This window comes from Ornithodoros turicata, chromosome 9, assembly GCF_037126465.1.
Source record: "Ornithodoros turicata isolate Travis chromosome 9, ASM3712646v1, whole genome shotgun sequence".
In the NCBI taxonomy this organism is placed as follows: Eukaryota; Metazoa; Arthropoda; class Arachnida; order Ixodida; family Argasidae; genus Ornithodoros; species Ornithodoros turicata.
Window position 1 is genome coordinate 21,170,480 of NC_088209.1, and position 22,170 is coordinate 21,192,649.

Genomic DNA, 22,170 nt, shown 5'->3' on the forward strand with positions numbered 1-22,170 from the left:
GCAGCTATGTAACGACTAAGATGATATAGACATAACAGTAGCAGTAACCAGGGACACAACAAAAAAGAAGACAAGACCTTCTGTATTGCGTTCCTCATTACCAACTACCCGGTATATCTACAGTGTTAACGGCTAAGAAACGGCTTACAACGATGCGTCCATCGGCACCAGCACCTACGGCGGACAAAAAGGGAAAATTAACGAGTTCTCGCCACAGGTGGAGACGCCGTCACTATGCAAGAGGCTCGTGACACAGCGGGGTCCCCGGATAGAGATTCGAGCACGGTGTGCACGGGCGTATACGTGACGTTAAAACTGCAGGTGGTCGAAATTTCCCGCAGCCCTATATACCACGCGGCACGTGTGGCATATCGACATAGGAACAGGGTGTTCCCACTGTAATTAAGCGTTCCGTCTTTTGTTTAGTCTCGGTGCATGTTTGTCGCGGGGCACCTTGTGTGAATTATAGGGTGACGCACTCTACATGTAGATCTACTCCCATTTAATCATAACTCCAGATGAAACTTGCACGCGCATGAGCATGATGCATTCGTCCAAATACATGCTTCACGGTTGGACAGACATTGCATGAAACGAAAAAAGAAACGAAAATCTGAACTGTGGCATATAAACGAATCCTTAAACATCCACAGACTATGTAACCGAGAAATTCCTAGCTAATTGTTAGTGACGACCTTTGACCTTCACCCATTGGGTTTCCTTCCACAAATGTGCTGGGCCCGCCGGTAATCATGGTACCTGTTCCCAATAACAGTGGTACTAAGATGGTATAATAACTGCTAATTATTATACATATTAGAATTATAATAATATTAATAATTATTATAATAATAAAGGGAATAAGATAATGGTACGTGCGTTCCCATGCCCGGGAAAGAACCAGCCTGTGGCTGAACGTTACCTTTACACCTGCCTTTGCGCACCGTCTCGGGTCCGCCTCGTCTTCCTTCTGCACCCATCTGTGGAATGCACGGCGACCTCTGCCACGTCATCCTAGCTGGTGTGCAACGTCACGATATAGAATGTCCACTCATGGAAATTGCTATGCAACGTATTGACCAACGGCTGTTCAACCTCGCTGAGATTCTTGGACAGTGGTCGAACGCTGCCCACCAGAAGCAAGGTCTTGCTTCTGGTGGGCGGCAAGAAGCAAGGTCTTGCTTCTTGAGGAGTTCATGCGCTCCATCGCTCTGGCGACGGATCTCTAAAAGTTACACCTCCCATCATCATCCCCTCTTCCGTTCGCAATCAGCAACAGGCAGTGTACCGCAACAGCGGCGGTGAATCGCCCACCTCATCATCATCCAATGAGGGGGAACCAAAATCCGAGATATCTCCTTATCGGCCGATATCGCAGGCATTATGCATGCTCATACTCTCCGAACGCCTTACACATCGATATCATGACAGGCTTCCGAAAACACCTGAAAACACAGGCCTCGGACACGCTGATGGACCTGGTATATCGGATACAGATGGGGCAGCAAAACACGGCACTTGCACTACCATGATATTTTTCAACATAGAACACAAATTTGGTACGGTTACAGTACAAAGGTTCCTCGACGCATTTACAGTAGCAGGCATTGACGGACGTACAGCGTGTTTCATCCATGCTATGCTTACAGATCGACATTTTAAAGGAGCATTAAAGTGGTATCTAACATGGCCAAAAACTGCTGTCATCTTGTAAAGCAGTATGTGAAAAGCATTCCCACAAAATATTTCTGTCCAAAGTTGTTTCACCACGGTGCAATTAATTTGGAAAATCGCTGCCGCAGTGACAGGCCGGAGCGCTCCAACTGCAGACCACACCCACTCTACTGTGACGTTGGTGGTAGGGAGCCCCTCATTCGTCCGTAGGAAAAACCGTCTGCTACGAACATTGCGAGCTGTTTCTTGTTGACTTCTATTCTTTATATGATTTATATCCCGTTTTCTAAAAAAAAAAAAACAAAGCATATATGCAGCCTGAGAAAATACGATTCCGATCACAAGAGTAATATATCCGTGGCTTCTGTGCAATCTCAGAATTCACAATAGCAGAAAGCAAGCGATGGCGGCGGTATTGTGGCGCCACCTGTTAGCCACTGAACCAACTGCGCGGTGAAAACGGTCGGACAGGCTGCACACTGTCGCGAAGCACGGGTTTTCGCTGTACAAGCGCATTTAATTTCGAGCTGCACCACTCGTTCTTCGCGTGGTGTCTGTGGTCCCAAAAAATCGTGGTTGTGTCGTGGACAGCCTTCAAACCCTCCGTTTCGGACATCACGCAGCCGGAGAACGCATGGCGTCTCCGAAGCGGTAGCAGACGCTCCGGCCTGCGCGATGTTGCTCACCTCGATCATGTGATCCCAGGCCCAATGAGGAGCGTCCTTACCAATTGCGTCACATAGTGCGTCACAGCAGTACAAGAGAACAGAGTGTAGGACTTCCACAAGGCAGCGTGCCCTTTTTTTAGCCCGCTACTTTTCAACCTCGTCATAACAGCACTCGCAGCAGAGCTACTTGAGACGGCACCCTGTATTGAAATACCTCTGTATGCAGACGACACCTGCATATGGACAGCAAGCAAAAGTCCCCGCACCCTACGACGAGTGATGCCAAGAGGAGTCGACTCTGTCAGTGATTACGTGACCGATAGGGCTTTTCAGCTGTCAAACGAGAAAACAGTCTACATGTTGAGTGGCCCGGAGAAAAGGCTGGGGACGGCTTCCTCCTCTCACCTTAAACAATCCACTCTTTAAGGAGGGTTACAACAATCAAATTCTTATGGACAACTATAGAGAGTCGAATGTCGTGGGCACCGTACACGAATGACATCAAATTGAACTGCGAAGATTCACTAAATCTTACCCCTGCACAGAGGCACACAGTGGCACATGGGTGCAGACGGCATCTGGTGGTCACTGCTCTCTTTGAGCATACTATCTGCTTGCAGGAGTGGTAGCAAAAGGAGTAATAGAAGTTGTTGCAGTTGCAAAAGAGCGTAAACGTCCTCGTTAAGGATTTTGGGTGGTAGAAACCTAAACATGTCGCATATGTACACCGCCCCGTCTCAGCCATTTCAAGAGTACACTCTTTGAGCGATCGTAGAGAAGGAGACGCTTGGAGCTTAAGTGAATGAAAAAAAAAAGAAAAAAGAAAACGGCAGCATTCCTAAACCAGGGGACAGATACCCTGAACTTCAGCGTCAGGTAACACAAACGTGAAGATGAATAGGGAAGTTCGAGCGGAATAGTGGGTAGGGGGCCAGTGCCACCAGGAGACCTGGGATCTGATCGACACTACGCTACAAGACATTGTCTTGTGACTGGCACAAAAAAAGATATCTGTTGTTTATGCTACTTTGTCCCTCAGACGTTCCTTTTCAAAGTCCCGAACAGGTCCTAAATCTCCCTTGAAGGGCGACACATTTCACTGCCCCTCGCCAAACGATCACCATGTCTGCTTGGAGCAGGAATGCAATCGCTGGCGGCATTGTGGATACCTAGCAGATAATAAGGAACATAGGTCCGTGCTGTGCACCTGCCAGGTAACAACTGGCCGGCGCGTTTATTGCGTCGTCGTCATCATGATTGCGTCCACAGAGGGCGCTACTGGGCTCCCCCCTCTAGAGCGTCGTCCGGCTGGAGACGGTCGGAAGAGAGAGACCATGTCACAGTCCTTCGGCCTGTGTGGGCTACGGGCTTCAGTGTGGCTGAATAGGCGGGAAGGTCCAAGTAGGTGTTAAAGGGGATGACGGAGGAGACGTACGCTGGCTTCACGCGATCCAGGGCTACCGTGTCGTGTTTGCCACCGAGGTCGACGACGACGGTCTTTGAGGTGCGGGAGAGCACAGGGTACGGTCCGGAGTAGTGTGGCGTAAGGGGTGGCTTGGCGCGGTCGGTTCTGATGAACACGTGCGAAGCGTTCTTGAGGTCCTGGCTGACGAAGACGGTTCTCCGCGTCGGCATGCGCGGCGCAACCGGGGTGATGGAGCGGAACAAGTCATGGAGCTTGTCGATGTACACGGTCTGGGATGGATGGGGCTCGGCGGGGCTGGGGGTGAGAAAATCACCTGGGAGCCGGATCGGGGAGCCGTACACCAACTCTGCTGAACTGCAGCTAAGGTCTTCCTTGACGGAGGATCTGACGCGTTTATTGCGTCGTCATCATCATGATTGCGTCCACAGAGGGCGCTACAGCATCACCTTCTGGTTGCTATAGCCCCTCTGAAATACCAACGCGCAAGACTTGATGATTGTTCCAGTTTTGCGGTCGACTAAGCAATCTCTCCAGCGGTAGTGCTCTTCATCTGTAGCTTCCCCATCTTAGTCTGGAGTCAGCCATTATCTTGTATGTCCCACTCTTTGTCCGTCCGGACTACATTCTCGGAGGTATGCGGATTGTTCGTTAAAGATTTCCCCTGACCAACCTCTAATGGACGGGGAGGTATGAAAGTGTGCACGTTTATTAGTCCTTCTCCATAGAGCTTCCACCTGAGTCCACACACTTCTGCCATAGTTTAGTGCGGCTCTCGAGACCCTTCTTGTAGAAGGGTGCAGGTAAGGCGTCTAGCCGTGATGACACCTCAGATATCACTTCATCGTTGTCGGGTAAGTGCTGCTTTTCTTTCAGAGTGAGTGAGTGAAAAAGAAAAAAAAAGAGAAAATTGGAAGCCGGCTACCCATACCACGTAGACAACTATGAACACATGAACGTACATAGGCACTCGCAGTGCAATCACTCAGATACGAAGAGTCGCACAAAGTCACAGCAGTAAAAAAAAAAAAAAAAGTCAAAACTTATAGTCAGCACCAATTTCACACAGGAAAGACACCAAGGCACGCAGGCATACTGACTTTGATGCAGGGTTCGGGACCGTAGATAAACCAAGAGGGCGACTGTCTAGGACCGCGAACAAGCGCTGCAGTTTAGATCGGGCATCAGAGTATCGCCTGCACGACATAAGCATATGCTCGGACACCACAGTCCGCGAGTCCGTCTTCCCTATCTTGTGAAGCAGCCTAGCAATATAGGGAACTTCATGTCGGGAAAGAGGTGGAAGTCGGATGGTGCCAGGTCCGGAGAATTAAGAGGATGGGGAAGAATTTCATCGCCATAAGAGTGTGCTTTGCTTTGGGCAACGTGAGAGTTGTGCGCTGGTGCACTGTCTTGCGGCAGGAGGACACCTTTGGTGAGCTTGACATGCATTTTCTCTTTGATGGCTTCGCGTAATTTCCTAGCCTAGCAATGAAGCATAATGGACACCGTTTCTTTTGATACCTTTTCTCCAAAAAACCTAACATCACTACAGCATGTTGACCCCAAAAGACTCTGACCATCACCTTGTCAGCTGAGGGTTGACCCCGTGCCTTCTTGGATGGCGGGGAGCAAGGGATGCTTCCATTGATTCGATTGCATGTTGGTCTCTGGATCAAAGTGGTGAACCAATGTCTTATACTGCGTAACTAGTCTGTCAAAAAAGTATTCCTGGTTTTGCGAGACACAGGGACAAAAGTTCACTAGAGCAATGGACTCTGGCTTCTTTCTGGAAAGCCGTCAGCAAACAAGGAACCCACCGAGCTGCAACCTTGGTCATATTCGTTTGGTCGTGAATATTTTTTTTTTCACAGACCCCGCACTATAGCCTCCATCCTTTCAGTCGGTTCACACTCATTCTATCCATCCTTTCAGTCAATTCCCGAACTGTTACACGGCGATCCTCACTGGTCAATGCCTCAACTTTCGTCGGTGTCCTTATCGACGGCTGGGGCGACCAGGAATTGGGGTCGTTTTCACTGATGGGCGTCCACATTTAAAGTGTCTGTGCCAGTATTTAATAACGTCATACGATGGGGCACCTTGCCCATACACAGAGGTCATCTCATCTAAAATTTCCTTCGGCGATTTCCCCTTCAGAAAGAGGAACCTGATGACCGATCGACACTCCACAGGCTCCATGTCCGCACTTCACTGCGCATTCACTGGAAGGAAACACAAACTCGCACTACTCCGCGCCTGTACCTTAAACGGCTTAGCATAGAAATACGCACGATTATATCTACCGTCTACCAGATTTAACCCTCCTACGATTACTACAGTTGGTCTGGGGAAATATTTAATGAACAACCCTCGTACCTCTGTGACTATAACTCTTGTGCTGTCTAGGAGTTTAGCTATAAAGAACTATATATGGTGTACCACAACATAATGTGTCAGTAGGGGCCATGCTGTCTTCAAGGCGAAAACACGCAAGACGGGCAAGATAACCTTAATTGTATTGAATAATTAAGGATGCCTACGTCCCATGTCTGGCCATGTCCCATGTACGTGCCTTCCTTCACGTTCTACGTTTTCGAGTGCTGCTGAAGAAATGATGAACAAAGGAGGAAGAAGCAAGCGAGCTGTTGTAATGGACTTCTAATGGACCACAGAAAAACTATTACGGCAACTCTCAAAGCTGATGGAGTCCACAGGATACAAAGCACGATATCTGCTACAGGAACAGAACGCACAGAACAACACCGTGTCCCTACGGTGCCATTTGTCAGTTCCTTTGTTGGGGAAATGACTTTTCACACATACGGTTGCAGGGAATTGCTGGGAGACACGAAGGATTGAGGTGTTCTCTTTTTTTTTTTTTATTATTATGTTTATTATCATTATTATTGCAAACAAGCTGTCGCCTTCGAGAAAGCCATCTAAAGTTTGAGAAGGTTTCTTTTGCACCTAGATCGATTGCCTTGATAAAGAGCATTGCTCACTACGTCTTGCTGTTTTATCAAAGACTGGCACACGCGGAGAAAAAGCAATGTCCTTCTTCCGTGTTTAGTTTTCCTTTTTCTTAATGCTTCTTTTATACGTAAATCGATTCCTCTGTCTGTAACCTGAAGTGGCCTGCGCGGCGCAACAAAAGAGTTACAAAGAAGCTACAAAAGGAGCGTTGGAACTCGATTATTGCAGCTCAGGCTCAGGTATCATGCTGCGCCGGCAACATTTACATGGAAACGTTATATTTGTTCCGAGGGAAAAAGAAAAATAGTAGGAACTGTAGAATCGATGGGTGCTCCGCCACGCGACATTTCCCCTCGACTTGTGTAAAATAAACATAAACTTCTTGCACATTTATACGAACTCGCATTCGACGTGCCACAGCAAAAGAGATAGTATAGCTATGGATTCAAAATCGACACCGCCAATCCGGAAACACACCCGGCTGTGACAGCACGTCAAGCAACCCCGTCAATGAGGCAGCCGGGAGAGAGCTCACGTGTTTACGAGAACCAATACGAATGGCCGAGGCTGTCGCTCGCATGACGTCAGAAACAGATGCGGAGGTGTGTTCGTCGGTCTTTGTCTCACCACCTACGACACGTAGTAAAATAAATGATACGCTAACACGCGAAAATTGATAATTGACTGAAAATATAAAAAGAATTGATTAAATTCCACGTAAGTTTCGCGAAGCCTTTCTCCAACTGTATCGCACGCGAACTCATTAAAAGGGTCAAAATTTTCATCTCGAAGCCCCAGAAACACTCTCCCGCTCAAGCATGAAGAATTTCTCATAAACTGACGCTGATTGCGAAAATGAAAAGCAAGCAACGGTTCATTTCTGCGAAGAGCACCTTTCCTGACTGCAATTAAATCAGGGAATGCGTTTCCTCATTATTCCTTGCACAGCGCCAGACGTGAGACAAAACAATCACCCTTTTCCTTTACGGAGCGATAGCACGCAGTGCCTGGTTCCTTTCGCCCTTTGCCCTGCCCCAGTTCTGCAGAAACGAAATACAATGGGCGTCACACGAGTGGGTTTCTTTTTGGGTGTTGTACTTCCTTCTTTTTTTTTTCTTCGGTTCGGCCAGTTTTCGGACAGTTTTTTTTTTGTGCCATGCCGTTCAGCCTTAACTGGGAAGCTCGCTCTCCAGAAAAAGCAAAAGCAAAAACAGAAACATCAGATATTCGTAACCGAGTGCTTGCTGAGCGCCATTTCCTCGAAGGGGTTACGTTATTTCACTCTAAGGGGTTGACTAAAAGCATTTATTCACTCATTCAATCATTCATTGATATATCAAAATATGGATATATGAGAACCGACAAAGTCGGGTCAGGCTACTCCAGTACTCGTGAATAGAAAAGAAAATAGAAAACCCGACCTCAAGATGACCAAGAAGCATTAAAAAATAAAGATAAAAAAACGACAAAAAAAAAAAGAAGAAGAAGCAGGGTCCCACCTGATGAAACTAAAAAATTTGCTTTGAGCGAGTACAACGTACTGCACTGCATCACAATTTTCCTTTCCCCGTGAAGCTTTTTTTATTGCAATACGTATCATGACTGGAACGTTATTACCAGCAATGACAAAGATGCAACCCGAGGCAGGGAAATAAACAATAGACAACAATTTCCTCAGACACAGCAACCACAGCAGGTTGCTGTGTCTGAGGAAATTGTTGTCTGTTGTTTATTTCCCTGCCTCGGGTTGCATCTTTGTCATCATGAACCAGCTTGTCTGCGCCCTATCTCTGTTGTCGATTGTTTTACCAGCAATGTCTCACACATGAACAGCCCGTACGCATTTTGTCGAGAGAGACAGTATCGAAACCACGCCCTAAGAATGAATTCGATGAAGCCTTGTCAAGTTCAGACAGTTACGAATCGTGCTGTCATCAAATCGTCATTTACCTAAGCAACCCATCGTGGTCGTTGCTATTAACCACACTTTATCCGATCCAATCCAATCCAACGAGACTAGTGCCACACACAAAAAAATATATATATATATTGTGTGTGCCAATCTTAAGTCGAATCGCAAGGAGCTGTGTTTCTTCTGCTCGCGTTCTTCATGATGAAATTCTCAAAGCGAAATAACACGCCCGTTCCGTGAAAAGACAAGCACGTTTTGAGTTGGTGACGGCGTTATAACGGTGAGACACAGTCAACGGAACTCCTTACGAATCATATTCGTCTCTTCAACATGCCCCACAACCTCAGCGTGAAGCGAAGGTAATGTCATTCTTCTGTCCGCAGTGCTTTCAAACCTCGCAGGGGGAAGGGTGCGGTCAGGTATCAGGAGGCTATACGCCGCGATATCAGTTACGGGCAGGTCAGAGTCCACAGTGAGCGCGCTTTCCACAACACAGGTATTCAGTCGAATCGAGGCATGAAACACGCCGGCAGAGCACTAAGTATGATCGTCACTTTCACAGTTTTGGCTACCGTCACTTGTGCGTTTCGAGTCCTGGCCCATGATACAGAGACAGATTCAACAGGTGAGCAAGAAGGATATATCTATCAACCGCCCGAGGATTGCGGTGGATGACATGCTTTTCGTCCTGCGTTAATATCAGTGTCACTTATTTACGCGGGAGCAGCAACATGGGAAATGAAGGTGATGCCGACCTTATCGATCGCGTCTTTTGCGTTTGGTATATACGAGAGATTGCGAGCGTTCAATAGTGTTTGAACAGTCGCTCGAACAGATGTGTAGGTGTATACTCAAGAGTCTGCGAGTAGGTCATAATATTCTGTTTATTTTCTACGTACCGTCGTCAGTCGTATCACTAGCATATGTCTTCTGAGTGGATTCGATTGTTCATACAATACGATACGTTCAGATTGCCTTCCGTCGATGTTATGCTCCTGGCATATAAAACACTTGTACGGCCAATCTTGGGGTATAATGTCTCAGCTGTCTAAGACCCTCGCTTTGATGGGGACGTTAAAGCACTCGAATCAGTTCGCAACAATGCGGTCAGGTTTACTATGAAGCCCTACCACAGACAATATTCCCTAACTTCCATTCTTCATTCTTCAGCTTTAATGCCGCTTAGTAAACGACGAGCTTTGGAAAAGCTGAAGTAGCTTTATTTAATTGTCAATAAACAGGTCAATTTAGATTAATGTTATACTTTAATTTTGCGGAACATTCTCCACTGCGAGGTTCGCACTTTCACATCGATGCACCAGCTTGCTTGCATTCTAATTTTCTGCTCAGATGTATGATAATAAAGTGCATAAGGATCGCTTTAACTTTCTACATTTCTTGTGAACCTTTCAGCACGCTTAACATACTATGCGAACATCTGTCCGCACGTCATAACCACGTCTATAGCATCGCTGAAATTGAATAAGTAAAATGGGTATATCTGGTTTTGGTATCGTATAGGTAGACAAAATCTCATTTAGCAAAAGAAGGACACATAGTGGCATTTGTTCGACCGCTCCCGACTCCTGTGACATAATCCAATTTCCACTGCAGATCGACTGTTATGTGCGCCCCGCCCCGTGCAAGGATTACGATCGCTGGACTACGACCAGGTAGGAGCTTGTGCAAATTGCTAAACAACCTGCACAGGGGATGTGAGTCAGCGGTTTCGTCACTAGGTGCATTACACTCTCGGAAAGCCACTTGCGTATTCCCTGTCCAATGACATAATGCCATATAGGCCCATTTGCACGGGTGTATCTGGTTGCACCATTGCAAGAACTACTATGCTTAGCTTGATCGATTATCTCTGGGAGACCGCGGCTAGACTCGCATTCGGAATTTCCGCACGCAATATAAAAATGCGACATACGATAGCTACTACGTAAATATGCTTGCGGGAGTCTAACATTCCACTCATTACGCGCACTGTGTTGTGGGCAGCGTCCGTGCTTTCGTCGTACCCTGTAACGGTACAGACCGTGAATTGGTATGGTACCCCTTTACGTTACATTTTATATTCCGTAAGAAAGACCCCTAGGTAGTAAAATTTAAAAAAAAAAATGTTAAAATATTATCATATCAGACATCAGTTCGTTCAATTCTTGAGTATGCATCGCATCGCGAGAGAAAACTTTGAAAAATTAGAACGTGTTCATAATGGGTCTCCGAGATTCATTGCGTGACCTCGACCTACACTTTCTTCTGCGTATGCAGTATATATATTGTGTGTTTCGGTTTGTGCTGTTCGACCCAGACCTGCTCCCCTGGCACAGTGGTTAGGATGATCGCTTTCCACGGTGAGACGGCGAGGTTGACGCGTGTTCGTATCCCCGCACTGGCTGAGCTGGTAATAACACCCCATACTAACACCCCTCTCCCCCATTCCTTCCAGCTGTCCTCTCTCCGCTCATCGCCACAGTTGCTTCGTGGCGCTAACGCGTAATTTTAAAAAATAGTTTGACCTTGTATCGCCAACTATAGGATGGGACAAGTTCACCATATAGCCCGGTCCTAGCCAACCATCATCTTGAATGGCCATTCAACGGTCATTCAGGATTATAGTTGGCTAGGAAAGCGCACCGAAGTGAAGTTCTATTTTAAGTGTGTGTAGATTGGTGCTTCGTCCTGTATACGGTAAGCTTATTATTGTTGTTGTCCTTCACCGGCTTCCGCCCTCCTTGGCTAGCAGTATTATTAAACAAATAAATAAATATGAATTTTACTTATAAATTAGCCACGCCCAAAGGCTCACTACCCAAAACAGAAATGTCGTGCAACACTGGGCGCTTCCACTCAGTTTAAAAAGGAACCCGCTAAACCTCGTAGTCGCGGTTCCTCCGACAGTAAGATGACGTCACCGACAGTTGGCTTCCATGTCCTAGCGCCAGCGTGATCCTCTCCGCTCTTCACCGGACGTTGCAAGTCCGACAGCAAATTGTGAGGAAGAGGCGGAAATCGACCTTCGGGAGGCAATGTTGCCAGAGGCCTCGCAAATTTGCGGACCCCTATGACCGTCATACTTCTCAAAACTATAAATTTATTTTATGACAATAGACACAAAATATTTTGGGATAAAACACTGTGAGACACATGTATTGCAATGACATAAGTTCGGTAACATTTCGAGGACACGAGATTTAGTTCGTAATGACATTCAAGGACATCTGACGCGGTCGCATTTCCTATGCGTCATGGAGACTTGCACTATTCTCGCAGGACGAAACGCGATAAGTACAGAAGCTCTCCTGCAAACAGAAGAGTTACGGAACCCCTCCATGTCTTTTAGACATTGCTCTGCGAAGACTACATGTGTATGAGTCATGCTCGCCTGAAACTTTGGAAGCCAGGCATGCCAAGAAGGAAGCTTGCTTAGAAGGAAGTAGGTTATCGGTTAAAAACGACGACAGGGCGCAAACCTCTCGAGTGAGTCGTTTGTGTCCAACGGCTATTTTTTTCCCTGTGCCAAGACTCAGTATTTTTTTAGAATATATCTTCTACTGTGTATTTCGTCCTGTGATACAGGTCCTAGTCATAGTGTCGAGAAATGTATACTTTTTGCTCCTTTTTCTTTGTCAAGAGCTAGAATAACACCGAACAGACGAGGTCGTTATCTGGTCGGATTCGAAACGGTTCATGCTTGCTCGCGCGACAGCATTATTTATTGATCGGGTATCATTAAAACACCATTAGTCTACGGGTGCATAGCTGGTCGATCACTTTCTCTTTTATTCTTTCTTTCTTTCTTTTTTTTTCTTCCTTCAAACAGGCGAATTCCTCAGGACTCCCGCACATTCAACGCGTGAGAGATTGACGAGACTACGGAGAATGGAACTTATGTTGCTGCAGGAGTATTCCGCGGAGTACTTCTGACACCTGGATGATCACTGTAGTACACTGTGTGCTCTAGGCATCAATACTCCCCAATTATAATCTCATTCAGCTCATTAAGACCACAGCAGAGGACGCCGTACAGGATGCCGAAAAAATATGTTTATCAAGAGGATTTGTGCACCAATCGGTTTTCAATAACCCTTCTCAGTCCACAACAGCTGAGTTGGAGCCATATGGTTGATGCAGAGTTAACTTAAACGCAGCTTCAGCTGACGGAGCGGGAGGTTAGGCACCCTAGCGGCACGTCGGATAAATAAAGGGAGAGAGCGTTTGGACTATCCCACTCGTGCTACAGGAGTATTTCGTCGTTCGCAGGACTCACTGACGCCAGCGTGGCCGTGACCAGGCGCCCCGAATGCGTAGGGGAAGGGAACGACAGACACCACTCTAACCACAGAAATAAGAAATCATGAGAAGAGGGGCTAGCTGGGAAAGAGAAATCAGCGAGAGCAAAGAAGGCGATGGCTCTGGCTTCTCCTAATGTCGAAGTCCGGGAGGCACCATGATCCATGTGGCCACCGCCTTTCAATAGACGACCTCAGAAAATTCCAGAGAGCTTAGCGCCGCTTGGAACTATGGGAACTTGCTGATAACAAAGGAGGAGAAGGTCTCCAAACTGTTTCGGTTCCTCCTCTCTCGCCCGACTGTCTACGAGGAGTAAGGTCGGCGAAAACGAAACGTGAATGACAGTTCATTCCAGTAATCTCCCAGGATGCAACGCGTACGCAAGGAACACTTGAATTTTTTGAAATCGTCTATTGAAGGAGCATCGAGGACTGAAACCAATAGCCATTGGATTGTATTTGGATTGGATATTGCGGCTTTTCCCTTTGCAACCTGCGGTATAGCACTCGTCACCAAGCCAAAAAAAAAAAATTAACCATTGAACTGAGACGCCTGAATACTAGCTCCCTCTATGCAGAAGGAGCTAGTAATGAGGCACCCTACATTGAACATGCTCGTGACGCCACCTAGTGTGTAACTTGTCAGCCTATCAGGAAGCATTGGTTCAAATTCTCTCTCAGGACACGTTACACGCTTAGCGACGCTACGTGCATGTGTTCAATGTCTATTGGTTCCAATCATCATTGAAGACTGCCCGTGTGGCAGGATTATTACACATGGATCGGAAGACTTCAAGTAGCACTTGCTCCTTGCAGTTCTCCGGTGATTGGAAAGAGATTCTGAAGACTCTAGGCCCACCCAACGTGGCTTTCCTTTCATCTGGAGCTTGGAGGATTGACTTCTCGAGGAACACATTCTCGTACGCCGCATTTATCGATGAGTAAGTGAATGTCATCATATTCCGCAAGTGTCCTTGATGTGTCTCGAAAATGTCATTGTTGCTCTCGTCGTTTTCTTTTCTCTTCGACGGCACAGTAGCCCTACCTGCGCGCCTCCTATAATCGGACGCATCAGCGAAGAATATACTACAGACAGCATAATGTTGGAGTACGAGTATTTTGGCCACCAAATTAAAGGTACGTTTCTCAAAGTGGTTTCTTTCACGCATTTGTATAACGAGGGCAGATCTGTATGACAGTAAAATTATGGGGGTGATGATAATAATGATGATAGGGTAAACAAACAATGATGAGGTAGATAAAGTTGTTATGTATGATGAGGTAAAGACTCGCTTTCAGTAAAGCTCGCGTGCACTAACGTTAATATACAGCACGCCAGAAAGTCTTCGTACCTGTGTTATGCCCTTTCCATCTTGACTGTTGCATTCGACGGCGCAGCGTCTATTGGGAAACCGGAAAATTCGATATAATTGGCTACGCCAGGCCGCCACATGGAAGTATTGGCGTATTCCGAAACTTGTAATGTGGTCAAGAGGAAAGCTAGAGATATATTTAACCGTTACTGTCGTAATACAGCTCTGCGCAAATTATGGTATTACAGTTCGGTTAATTATTTTCGATTCTGTTACCGCCACATGTACTAATTTTGTTACAATATCATTTCCCTTTTCCTCGCGTGACACAAACTGCTGAAATACGAACTTGTGAAGATTACGTCTCAGAAGTAATAGAATTACAATTACGAGGATGTACTCGTCAAAGTAATTAAATTACACTTTCAAATACAAAATCCTAGTTAAAAATTACTCTTCTTCTGAGAACTAATTTAGTTATATCGTCCTACATTCATTTCGATATATAATTTTTATCTAAACTTATCATTCTGCCGTAAGGAACGCGATTCAAATATCGGAAGTTTATTGAAAGGACAAACGAAATGACTGACCATGACGACAAGAAGTCTTAGCTTAGCAGAAATAGAAGAATGAGGCTGCAAAATCATTACAGAAAGTTTGTGAGTGCCTTAATAATGGCACACCCCGTCTTTTTCTAGTGAAGAAATAAATAGAACTCGCGGACATGGTGCAAATGACTCAAGATTTAAAAGGAACGTGAACCCAAATCGCATGCAAAGTACTCCAAATGCAGTACATATTTCTTGCAAAATTAACCAAATTACGATTGCATAAATGTCGCAAGTAATACTGGAAGGCATACTGAGGATATTAATTAATGTAATTGGATTATTCGTAATTCATTACCTTACATGTCTGCTGAGGAGCACAGGGCCGCGCCCTTCATAGACAGAATGATCGCAATATCGTTTATGTGGTCTGAGAGAGTGACTATAGGCTTCGACATTTTTGTATCGCAGGCACCCGTTCATTGTTTGTGCCATGCGAGAAACGCAAAGAAACGTTGGAGCCGCACTGATGGGTAACGCCCTCGCTGAGCTTAATAAGCAGCACTTAAGGGAACGCCGCAGTGTTCGTCCGCAATTAATTATCTGTCATAAGGAACTTTAACGAAACGCCACAAGTACAGAGATGACGCCCCTTCGTCCTGGAGATTACGATCGAGGTCATTATACAGCGATGATGATTTTATGGACGGGCCGCCAAAATCAATAACGACGCTTATACTTTTGTCTCAATAGCGCAATATAACGCTCTGCAAAAGAGGAACCCCGTGACTGCGGGGCGCGTTGCAACGAGGCGTATTTTTGTTTTCCGCGGACTTTCTTTTACAACCGTACCCCTTCTGGGAAACACTTCGGTGGGGTCTCTCGCAGACCTCTGTACACTCTTAAAAATGAACTTCACCGCATAGCACGCTCCTAGCCAACCATCATCTCGAATGATATCGTTATCCGCCATGATTTTTTGAAAACGGGAGGCGTACGCCTTTTTTGTGACAATTATGAACAGCATAAGTGTCACAAAAAGGGCGTACGCCTCCCGTTTTCAACAAGTCAGGGCAGATAACGATATCATTCGAGATGATGGTTGGTTAGGAGCGTGCTATGCGGTGAAGTTCGTTTTTTAGAGTGTACACTCTTAAAAATGAACTTCACCGCATAGCACGCTCCTAGCCAACCATCATCTCGAATGATATCGTTATCTGCCATGATTTTGTGAAAACGGGAGGCGTACGCTTTTTTTTTTTGTGACATTTATGCTGTTCATAATTGCCACAAAAAAGGCGTACGCCTCCCGTTTTCAACAAATCAGGGCAGATAACGATATCATTCGTGACAATGGTTGGCCCAGACGAGCGTGCTATGCGATGAAGTTCATTTTTAGGAGTGTAGTTAAAGCAATAGTTTAAACGTGATCTAATTAATCTTATGTAGGTGATTAGATGCAACTAAAATTCCGGCGGCTTTTACTCTCAAAATCGAGCCCAGGGGCGTGCCAAAATATTGTAGCTTGTCGTTATTGGCCGCACGCAAATGGGCATCGTCACGACTCCTGCAAAAAAAGAAAAGACGGATGGAGGATGAAGGGTGGAGATGCTAGAGGGACGGCAGAAGAACTTCGCCACATAGCACGCCCTTAGCCAATTACCGCCCCGAATAACATCATTCTTCCTCTTGATTTGTTAAAAACGGGAGGCGTACGCCATTTTTGGAACACTTATGCAGTTCAAAAAAGGCGTACGCCCGGCGCTTTCCACAAATCGGTAGTGATACAGGTATCATTCTGTGCAGTGGTTGGCCTTCACCGTGGTATGTGGTGAAGTTCTGTTTTTTTTTTTTTTAGAGTGTGGGGGAACATCACTGCTAACAATATTAAGTGGAATTTCATTCACGTAGAACATTCTTCTCCCTCTCTCTCTTTTTAAGGGGGCATTATAGTGCAAAACTTTCTCCTCGGAGAATGACAGATACCGTTACCTTGACACCAACACAAAAGGAACCGGATTCACTGTCGAAATGAAACCGAAAGAGGGAAAGAAACCGCTATGAGCGAAAGAAACCGCTATTTACGCTTTCCCTCTCCTTGTCAAGTAGCGTGACAATAAAACGACGTCCCGAAATGGTATCTTCAAACGATCTCCCGCGATGATTGGATCAAGATCGTTTGAGGAGACCAATGAGAGCCCGCTTCCCTTTGTCGGCCTTCTTGTGAAGGAAACGAAGAGGGAAAGCGTAAATTGCACTTTCTTTCGCCCATAAATTACGGACGACGCAACGGATTAATCCTGTTCCTTTTGTGTTGGTGTAAAAGTAACGCCACCTTTCATTCCGCGAGGAGAAATCTTTGCGTTTAGTGCCCCTTTAAACATCGAAACTTGTAAGTCGGTATACCCTGTATAGATGACCCTAATTCACATTTTGTTCCGCGACAGAAAAAGTGAAAGTGGTGGCAACGGACTACACGTCTTACGCCATCCTCTACTACTGTGCCAGGAGCGTTCCGCACCTGGCAATATGTGCTCCGGACGCCGCTCACGTCACGGTTCTGGCACGTCATGGTATGGACGAAGCTATGTCGCTCCGCATACTGACAGAGCTGCGAAGAATCTGTGTCAAGAGGAGCATGCTCGTGGCGCAGAACAGAAACGGTCAGTGAGTTGGATTGGCTCGAATACGCTTCAATGGCCATGTATGCGACCTCAATGACGAAGCAAAAGTAGTGGTTCAGGCGATTTAAAATAACTATTCTAATGTCGAGAGTACGACAGCAGCAAAAGTATTTCATCCCAAAAGTATTTTCAACAAACTCCAGCCTGATACCTAAAATCTTACATCCATGCGCAGTGTCAAAGCCCGGTTATATCGGCTTACATTCGAGGGCTACGATATGATTAGCGGTGTATCAGTTCTTACATAACCTATGGTTTGCTTCTCTTCCCTTTTTCCCTTCCCTTCTTTCACTGCTTGTTGGTCTATCCTTTACTTGCCAGTTCTTTTCTTTTTTATTTATTTTATTCTTCTTTCTCCATCTCCATTCTTCTTGTTTTCGTCCTTCTTCATTCTTTTCTTTTATTTATTTATTTTATTCTTCTTTTCTTCATTAATTTTCTTTTTGTTGCGGAATAGCAAGCCGACGTCCAGTTGGGCTGACCTCTCCCCCCTTTTTTTCCTTTCGTCTAATAGATATTTCTTCCCTTTTCTTACTAATATCACTGCTGTGTAATTCATTTCTCAGTACTTTATGCGTACTGTTTGAGTGTTTTCAGTGTTATTGTTCGCCATTTTGTCAGTCCGTCTTGGCAGCCCAGTCGGCCAGCTGTGGTTTGTTATCTTTAGTTTGCAATAAATGAAATTGAATTGGATTGTTATCACCATCGTATCGTACTCAAGCCTTCTAGGCTTAGGCGGGCCAGTTTTGGTTCTGTTAACCTGAATCTGCTATAAATCTAATTTAATTGAATTATTAGTATTTGTATTCACAGCTTTTTTGCCTCGTCTCCGTCCATCTCGTGTATGAAAAAAAAATAAAATAAAATGAAATAAACGCAAAGAAACATTCCACGTGGTCGCGCCAGGCATATAATTTGTAGCGGTGGAGTAAATGCACATAACCGGTATTGCTACTATGCGCTGACAAAAGGAAGCTGTGGATTTGTTTGTAAAGAAGCTGCGAAGTCTCAGCCTTTGGATTTAAGCAATCCGCAGTAAGCGTTTTCGCCCCCAGTTCTAAAAGCAACAGTAACAACCACTTGCGTGATGATGGAGTGAAATATTTCGCTGCAGGAAGCACGATACCCTACTCCAACGTCGTGGCAAGTGGGTTACTATGTGAGCGGAATGAGGAGAAAGGCGAGGAAACATATACACAGACGTACGCATACAAGTCACGCATTGCGAGTGAAATGGCACGCGCGGAGAGGCGTTATAATCAGTTGGAATCAGCAGCTGACCCTCCGATCACATTTGACGTAGTAGTGCAATGAATCCCCGCAAATCACATTGCCGTGACACAAGAGACACACTCTTGCAAAAGTTGTCATCGAGACTAATGGATCTTCAAACAGAGCGGTGGACATCGAGAACTTGCGAGGCGATTGCAGACGTTGACGGTGCAGCGCGGAGTTACAGCAAGGTCCTAGAATTGCGGCAAGGCTGAGCGGCTTGCCACTGCTGCGAGCCAGTCGGGACCGAAATACTGCTATCGCGAAATTGTGCGGATGGCATTCGACGAGGATGTGTTGAACGTTCTAAAAGGTCACGCGATGGAGCTACCGCCGAAATGGTTTTCTACTGCCGTATCACCGTCGTCGTTCCAGTGTGCATGAAGGAAGCGTATTTGTGGAATCTCAAAGAAGTACCGCGAAATATAAGATGCACGCCAGCTTAGAGATCCTACGTCATCTGTTGTTTTTGCCTGGTGAGCTGCACATAATTTGCATTCCGCATCTTCGTGAAACGGAATCTTCCTTCGTCTTTTTTTTTTTCTTTTCTTTTTTCGGTTCGAATTCCCAAGAAGCTCGACGGATCGGCATATATCAGCTTTGGCCTACTCTTTTTTTTTTTTTTTTTTTCTGATATGCATCGTATTCTGCAAAAGAACCACATGGTGTTGTACGGTTCTTTCCGCAGGCGGCTAAGCGTCAACGAAAAAGGAAGACGTAAGAAGAAATGTATTTTACTTGAAAAATGAGGCTGCAAGACTCTTTCGAAAGACACTCCAAACAGACCCCTAACGGCCAGGGATGGCGTGAACCTCTTTAAATGTCCTACCCGAAGAATGTCGAGCGTATAGAAAATCCCACGATCCCGTGAAGGTAAATGCATTGGAGAAGTCTTCATGTCACGAGCAGATATTTAAAAGACGAAACTATGAAGAATCTGGCAAAAGAACGAGGTCCTGTTCGAAATATGCCCCCTCCATACCTGAAGTTCCTGCGTGCATACACGTGAAGCCGCTTGCGTTCATGAATCATGAACCCTTTGTAAAAAAGGAGAAAAAAGCACGTTTGCATGGCTAACGATTTCGAAGTGCTGACAGAATCACAAGACATTTTAAATTCGACAACCGTTACGAATGCACCACAATGTATAGATATGCAGTGCATTGTCTGACCTGATTTACAGCTTGTACTGAAGCACGGTTATGCACTATTTTTCTCCCCGGAATTTCTCCGGGACTGTTTACTCCTTTACACTCTTCCGCTTTTGTTCACTCTTCTCCGTTTACGTCCTTGTGCACTGACATTATCTAGCCATGACAGCTCCATGTCATCGGGATAGGTCTATCACCCCATCATACCTTATACTTATACTGACCAGTGTGTTCTCAAATTTCTTCACTCATCGTCACTAAATGTATTTGTTGTTGTTGTTGTTGATGATGATGATAGGATAAAGAAATGAAGATGTGAGCCCGCTCACCGCGGGACAAGCTACTCCAGGTCTAGTAGAGGAACAAAGTAAAAGAAAAAGAAAAAAAAACGTCTAGAAAGACGAGAGCTCTGCTATGCCCTTAACGAAGGTGATGAGTGAGCGCTGCGAGCTATGACGATGAATCGCAGGCCATTCCCCCAGCACTTTCACGACGTCAAAGGGTCGGCTATCAAGAGCATTTGTTGTTGGTGGTGGTGTTCATGTACTTCTTCTTCTGTGACGTAAATTGAATTGCTGTGTCTTGTTACGCTTGGCTTGTAGTTTCCCCCTTTTTGTATGTTTAGCTAAGGTTTTCCAGCGTCCTTTTTAAGGTTTGTGTTCTCCCTGTTGACAACTTTTCTCCCTCCCTTTTTTTTTTTTTTTTTCAGATACCTGTTCCTTGGACCCTCCTCCAATAATATCCGAAGGTGGCGCTGAAGTACCAGGTAAAAGCTTCAATTCGCCTCATCTGTGTTATAGATCTTGGCTTAGGATGTCTCCACAGGTCGAATCTAATCGATTAAGACTACAAAGTACGTGAGCTTTATGTAGCTCGTCCCCTCTTCTTTTCTTTTTATACAGCGAAGGTATATTGCTATATGAACGGCGTACAGACGCGGGCAGTGGCGAAAGGACAGAGGAAAGATTGAAAGGCGGGAGGGGGGGGGGGAGTATATTTTGAGAGAGTTTAGAAACAACACTGCCGGGGACATTCGTCTGGAAAACCCGGAAAAACCAGTGAGAATCTCTGACGGCACAGCACGGTGTTGGGATTCGAAAATACCATATGCCAGCGTTGCTTCGGGCGGTCTAATATATCAATATGGTGGGTAACTACCATAATATCAAGCTTTCGTCTGCGACTCAATCACACGACTTAAACGGCGGAAATCTAATGACTGGCAATCAGACAGACGAGATGTGATTTGTGTATTTATTTTTGTATATTATTCGTGTTATTTTCTTCTACTTTGCATTTCCTATCTGAATGAACGAAACGTTGAAGTCTAGGGAGTAGCCGATGCTTGCCGGAATCCTATGAGATGCTCTCGCAAAAGCTTCTATACACTCTAAAAACAGGGTGGTGGGGTGGTGGTGGCGGTGATGGTGAAAGGGCAGAACGTCACCGCATAGCACGCTCTGCACCAACCATTACCAAGAATGATAGGGTTATCGCCTCTCATTCGAAAGAGAGAGTGGGGCGTGCGCCTTTCTGTGTCAATTTGATTATATGATATTTGACACAAAAAGGCGTACACCTCCCTGTCTCTTCGAATCAGAAACGATAACCCTATCATTCGTGGCAATGGTTGGTGCAGAGCGTGCTATGCGATGAGGTTTTGTTTTTAGAGCGTAGCGTTCGCACGCTAGTGCACTGCACGGGCTTGAATTTACCGGCCTGATCAGTACCCGACACCGAAACCGCGGCGACCGGGAACGCAGGGAGAACAGCGCTCATGCACGTCAGAGGGCCACGTGATTTTGAGCCATGGACATGATTGGAGCAGGTGCCGATCTGCTGGCCAGATAATCCGCTGTCCGGCCCACATAAGCCTCCGTCGGCGTACGTACACTCTTCAAGCAAAACTTCACCGCATAGCACGCTCCTAGCCAACCATAATCTCGAATGGCATCGTTTTCTCCTCTGATTCGCTGGAAACAGGAGGTGTACGCCATTTTTGTGACAATTATGAACTGCATAAGTGTTACAAAAAAGGCGTACGCCTCCCGTTTTCAACAAATCAGGGGAAAGAACGAAGGCACATGAGATGACGGTTGGCCACGAGCGTGCTATGCGGTGAAGTTCATTTTTAAGAAGTCGGTCCAGGAGGCATATTCCCACAGGGCGTCAGTCGTGACGTTGCCCACCTCTGTGAGGCCGATAACGGCGAGACCGTTCGCCATCACCTCCACCAACATTTTTAAGG

At 45.8% G+C, this 22,170-nt stretch overlaps 2 protein-coding genes across 3 annotated transcripts in view; one reads left to right on the top strand and one right to left on the bottom strand.

Moving 5' to 3' along the window:
• Nucleotides 1-3,617: 3,617 nt before the first annotated feature.
• On the bottom strand, nucleotides 3,618-5,605 carry LOC135369431 (uncharacterized). The gene is made up of 2 exons (XM_064603021.1): nucleotides 5,586-5,605; nucleotides 3,618-4,152 (listed from the first exon to the last, which is right to left on the bottom strand). Exons 1-2 carry the CDS (start codon nucleotides 5,603-5,605, stop codon nucleotides 3,618-3,620), a joined length of 555 nt encoding a protein of 184 aa, XP_064459091.1.
• Nucleotides 5,606-9,122: 3,517 nt separating this feature from the next.
• Nucleotides 9,123-22,170, top strand: part of LOC135368311 (papilin-like) — a 49,282-nt gene continuing 36,234 nt past the window's right edge. The window contains exons 1-6 of one of the 2 annotated variants that reach the window (XM_064601502.1): nucleotides 9,123-9,278; nucleotides 10,268-10,326; nucleotides 13,768-13,892; nucleotides 13,988-14,088; nucleotides 17,263-17,478; nucleotides 20,632-20,688. In XM_064601502.1, coding sequence (XP_064457572.1) covers nucleotides 9,170-9,278; nucleotides 10,268-10,326; nucleotides 13,768-13,892; nucleotides 13,988-14,088; nucleotides 17,263-17,478; nucleotides 20,632-20,688 — 667 coding nt within the window. In that variant the 5' untranslated portion in view covers nucleotides 9,123-9,169. The remainder of the gene's footprint in view (nucleotides 9,279-10,267; nucleotides 10,327-13,767; nucleotides 13,893-13,987; nucleotides 14,089-17,262; nucleotides 17,479-20,631; nucleotides 20,689-22,170) is intronic. The other variant, XM_064601503.1, reaches the window with a different exon arrangement.

Bases quoted from the DNA above. Each gene is read 5' to 3' on its own strand.
- LOC135369431 (XM_064603021.1), bottom strand. From the start codon at position 5,605: ATGACCAAGGTTGCAGCTCG. The intron at 4,153-5,585 runs GTGGGTTCCTTG...TAAACGCGTCAG, and splicing joins ATGACCAAGGTTGCAGCTCG to ATCCTCCGTCAAGGAAGACC.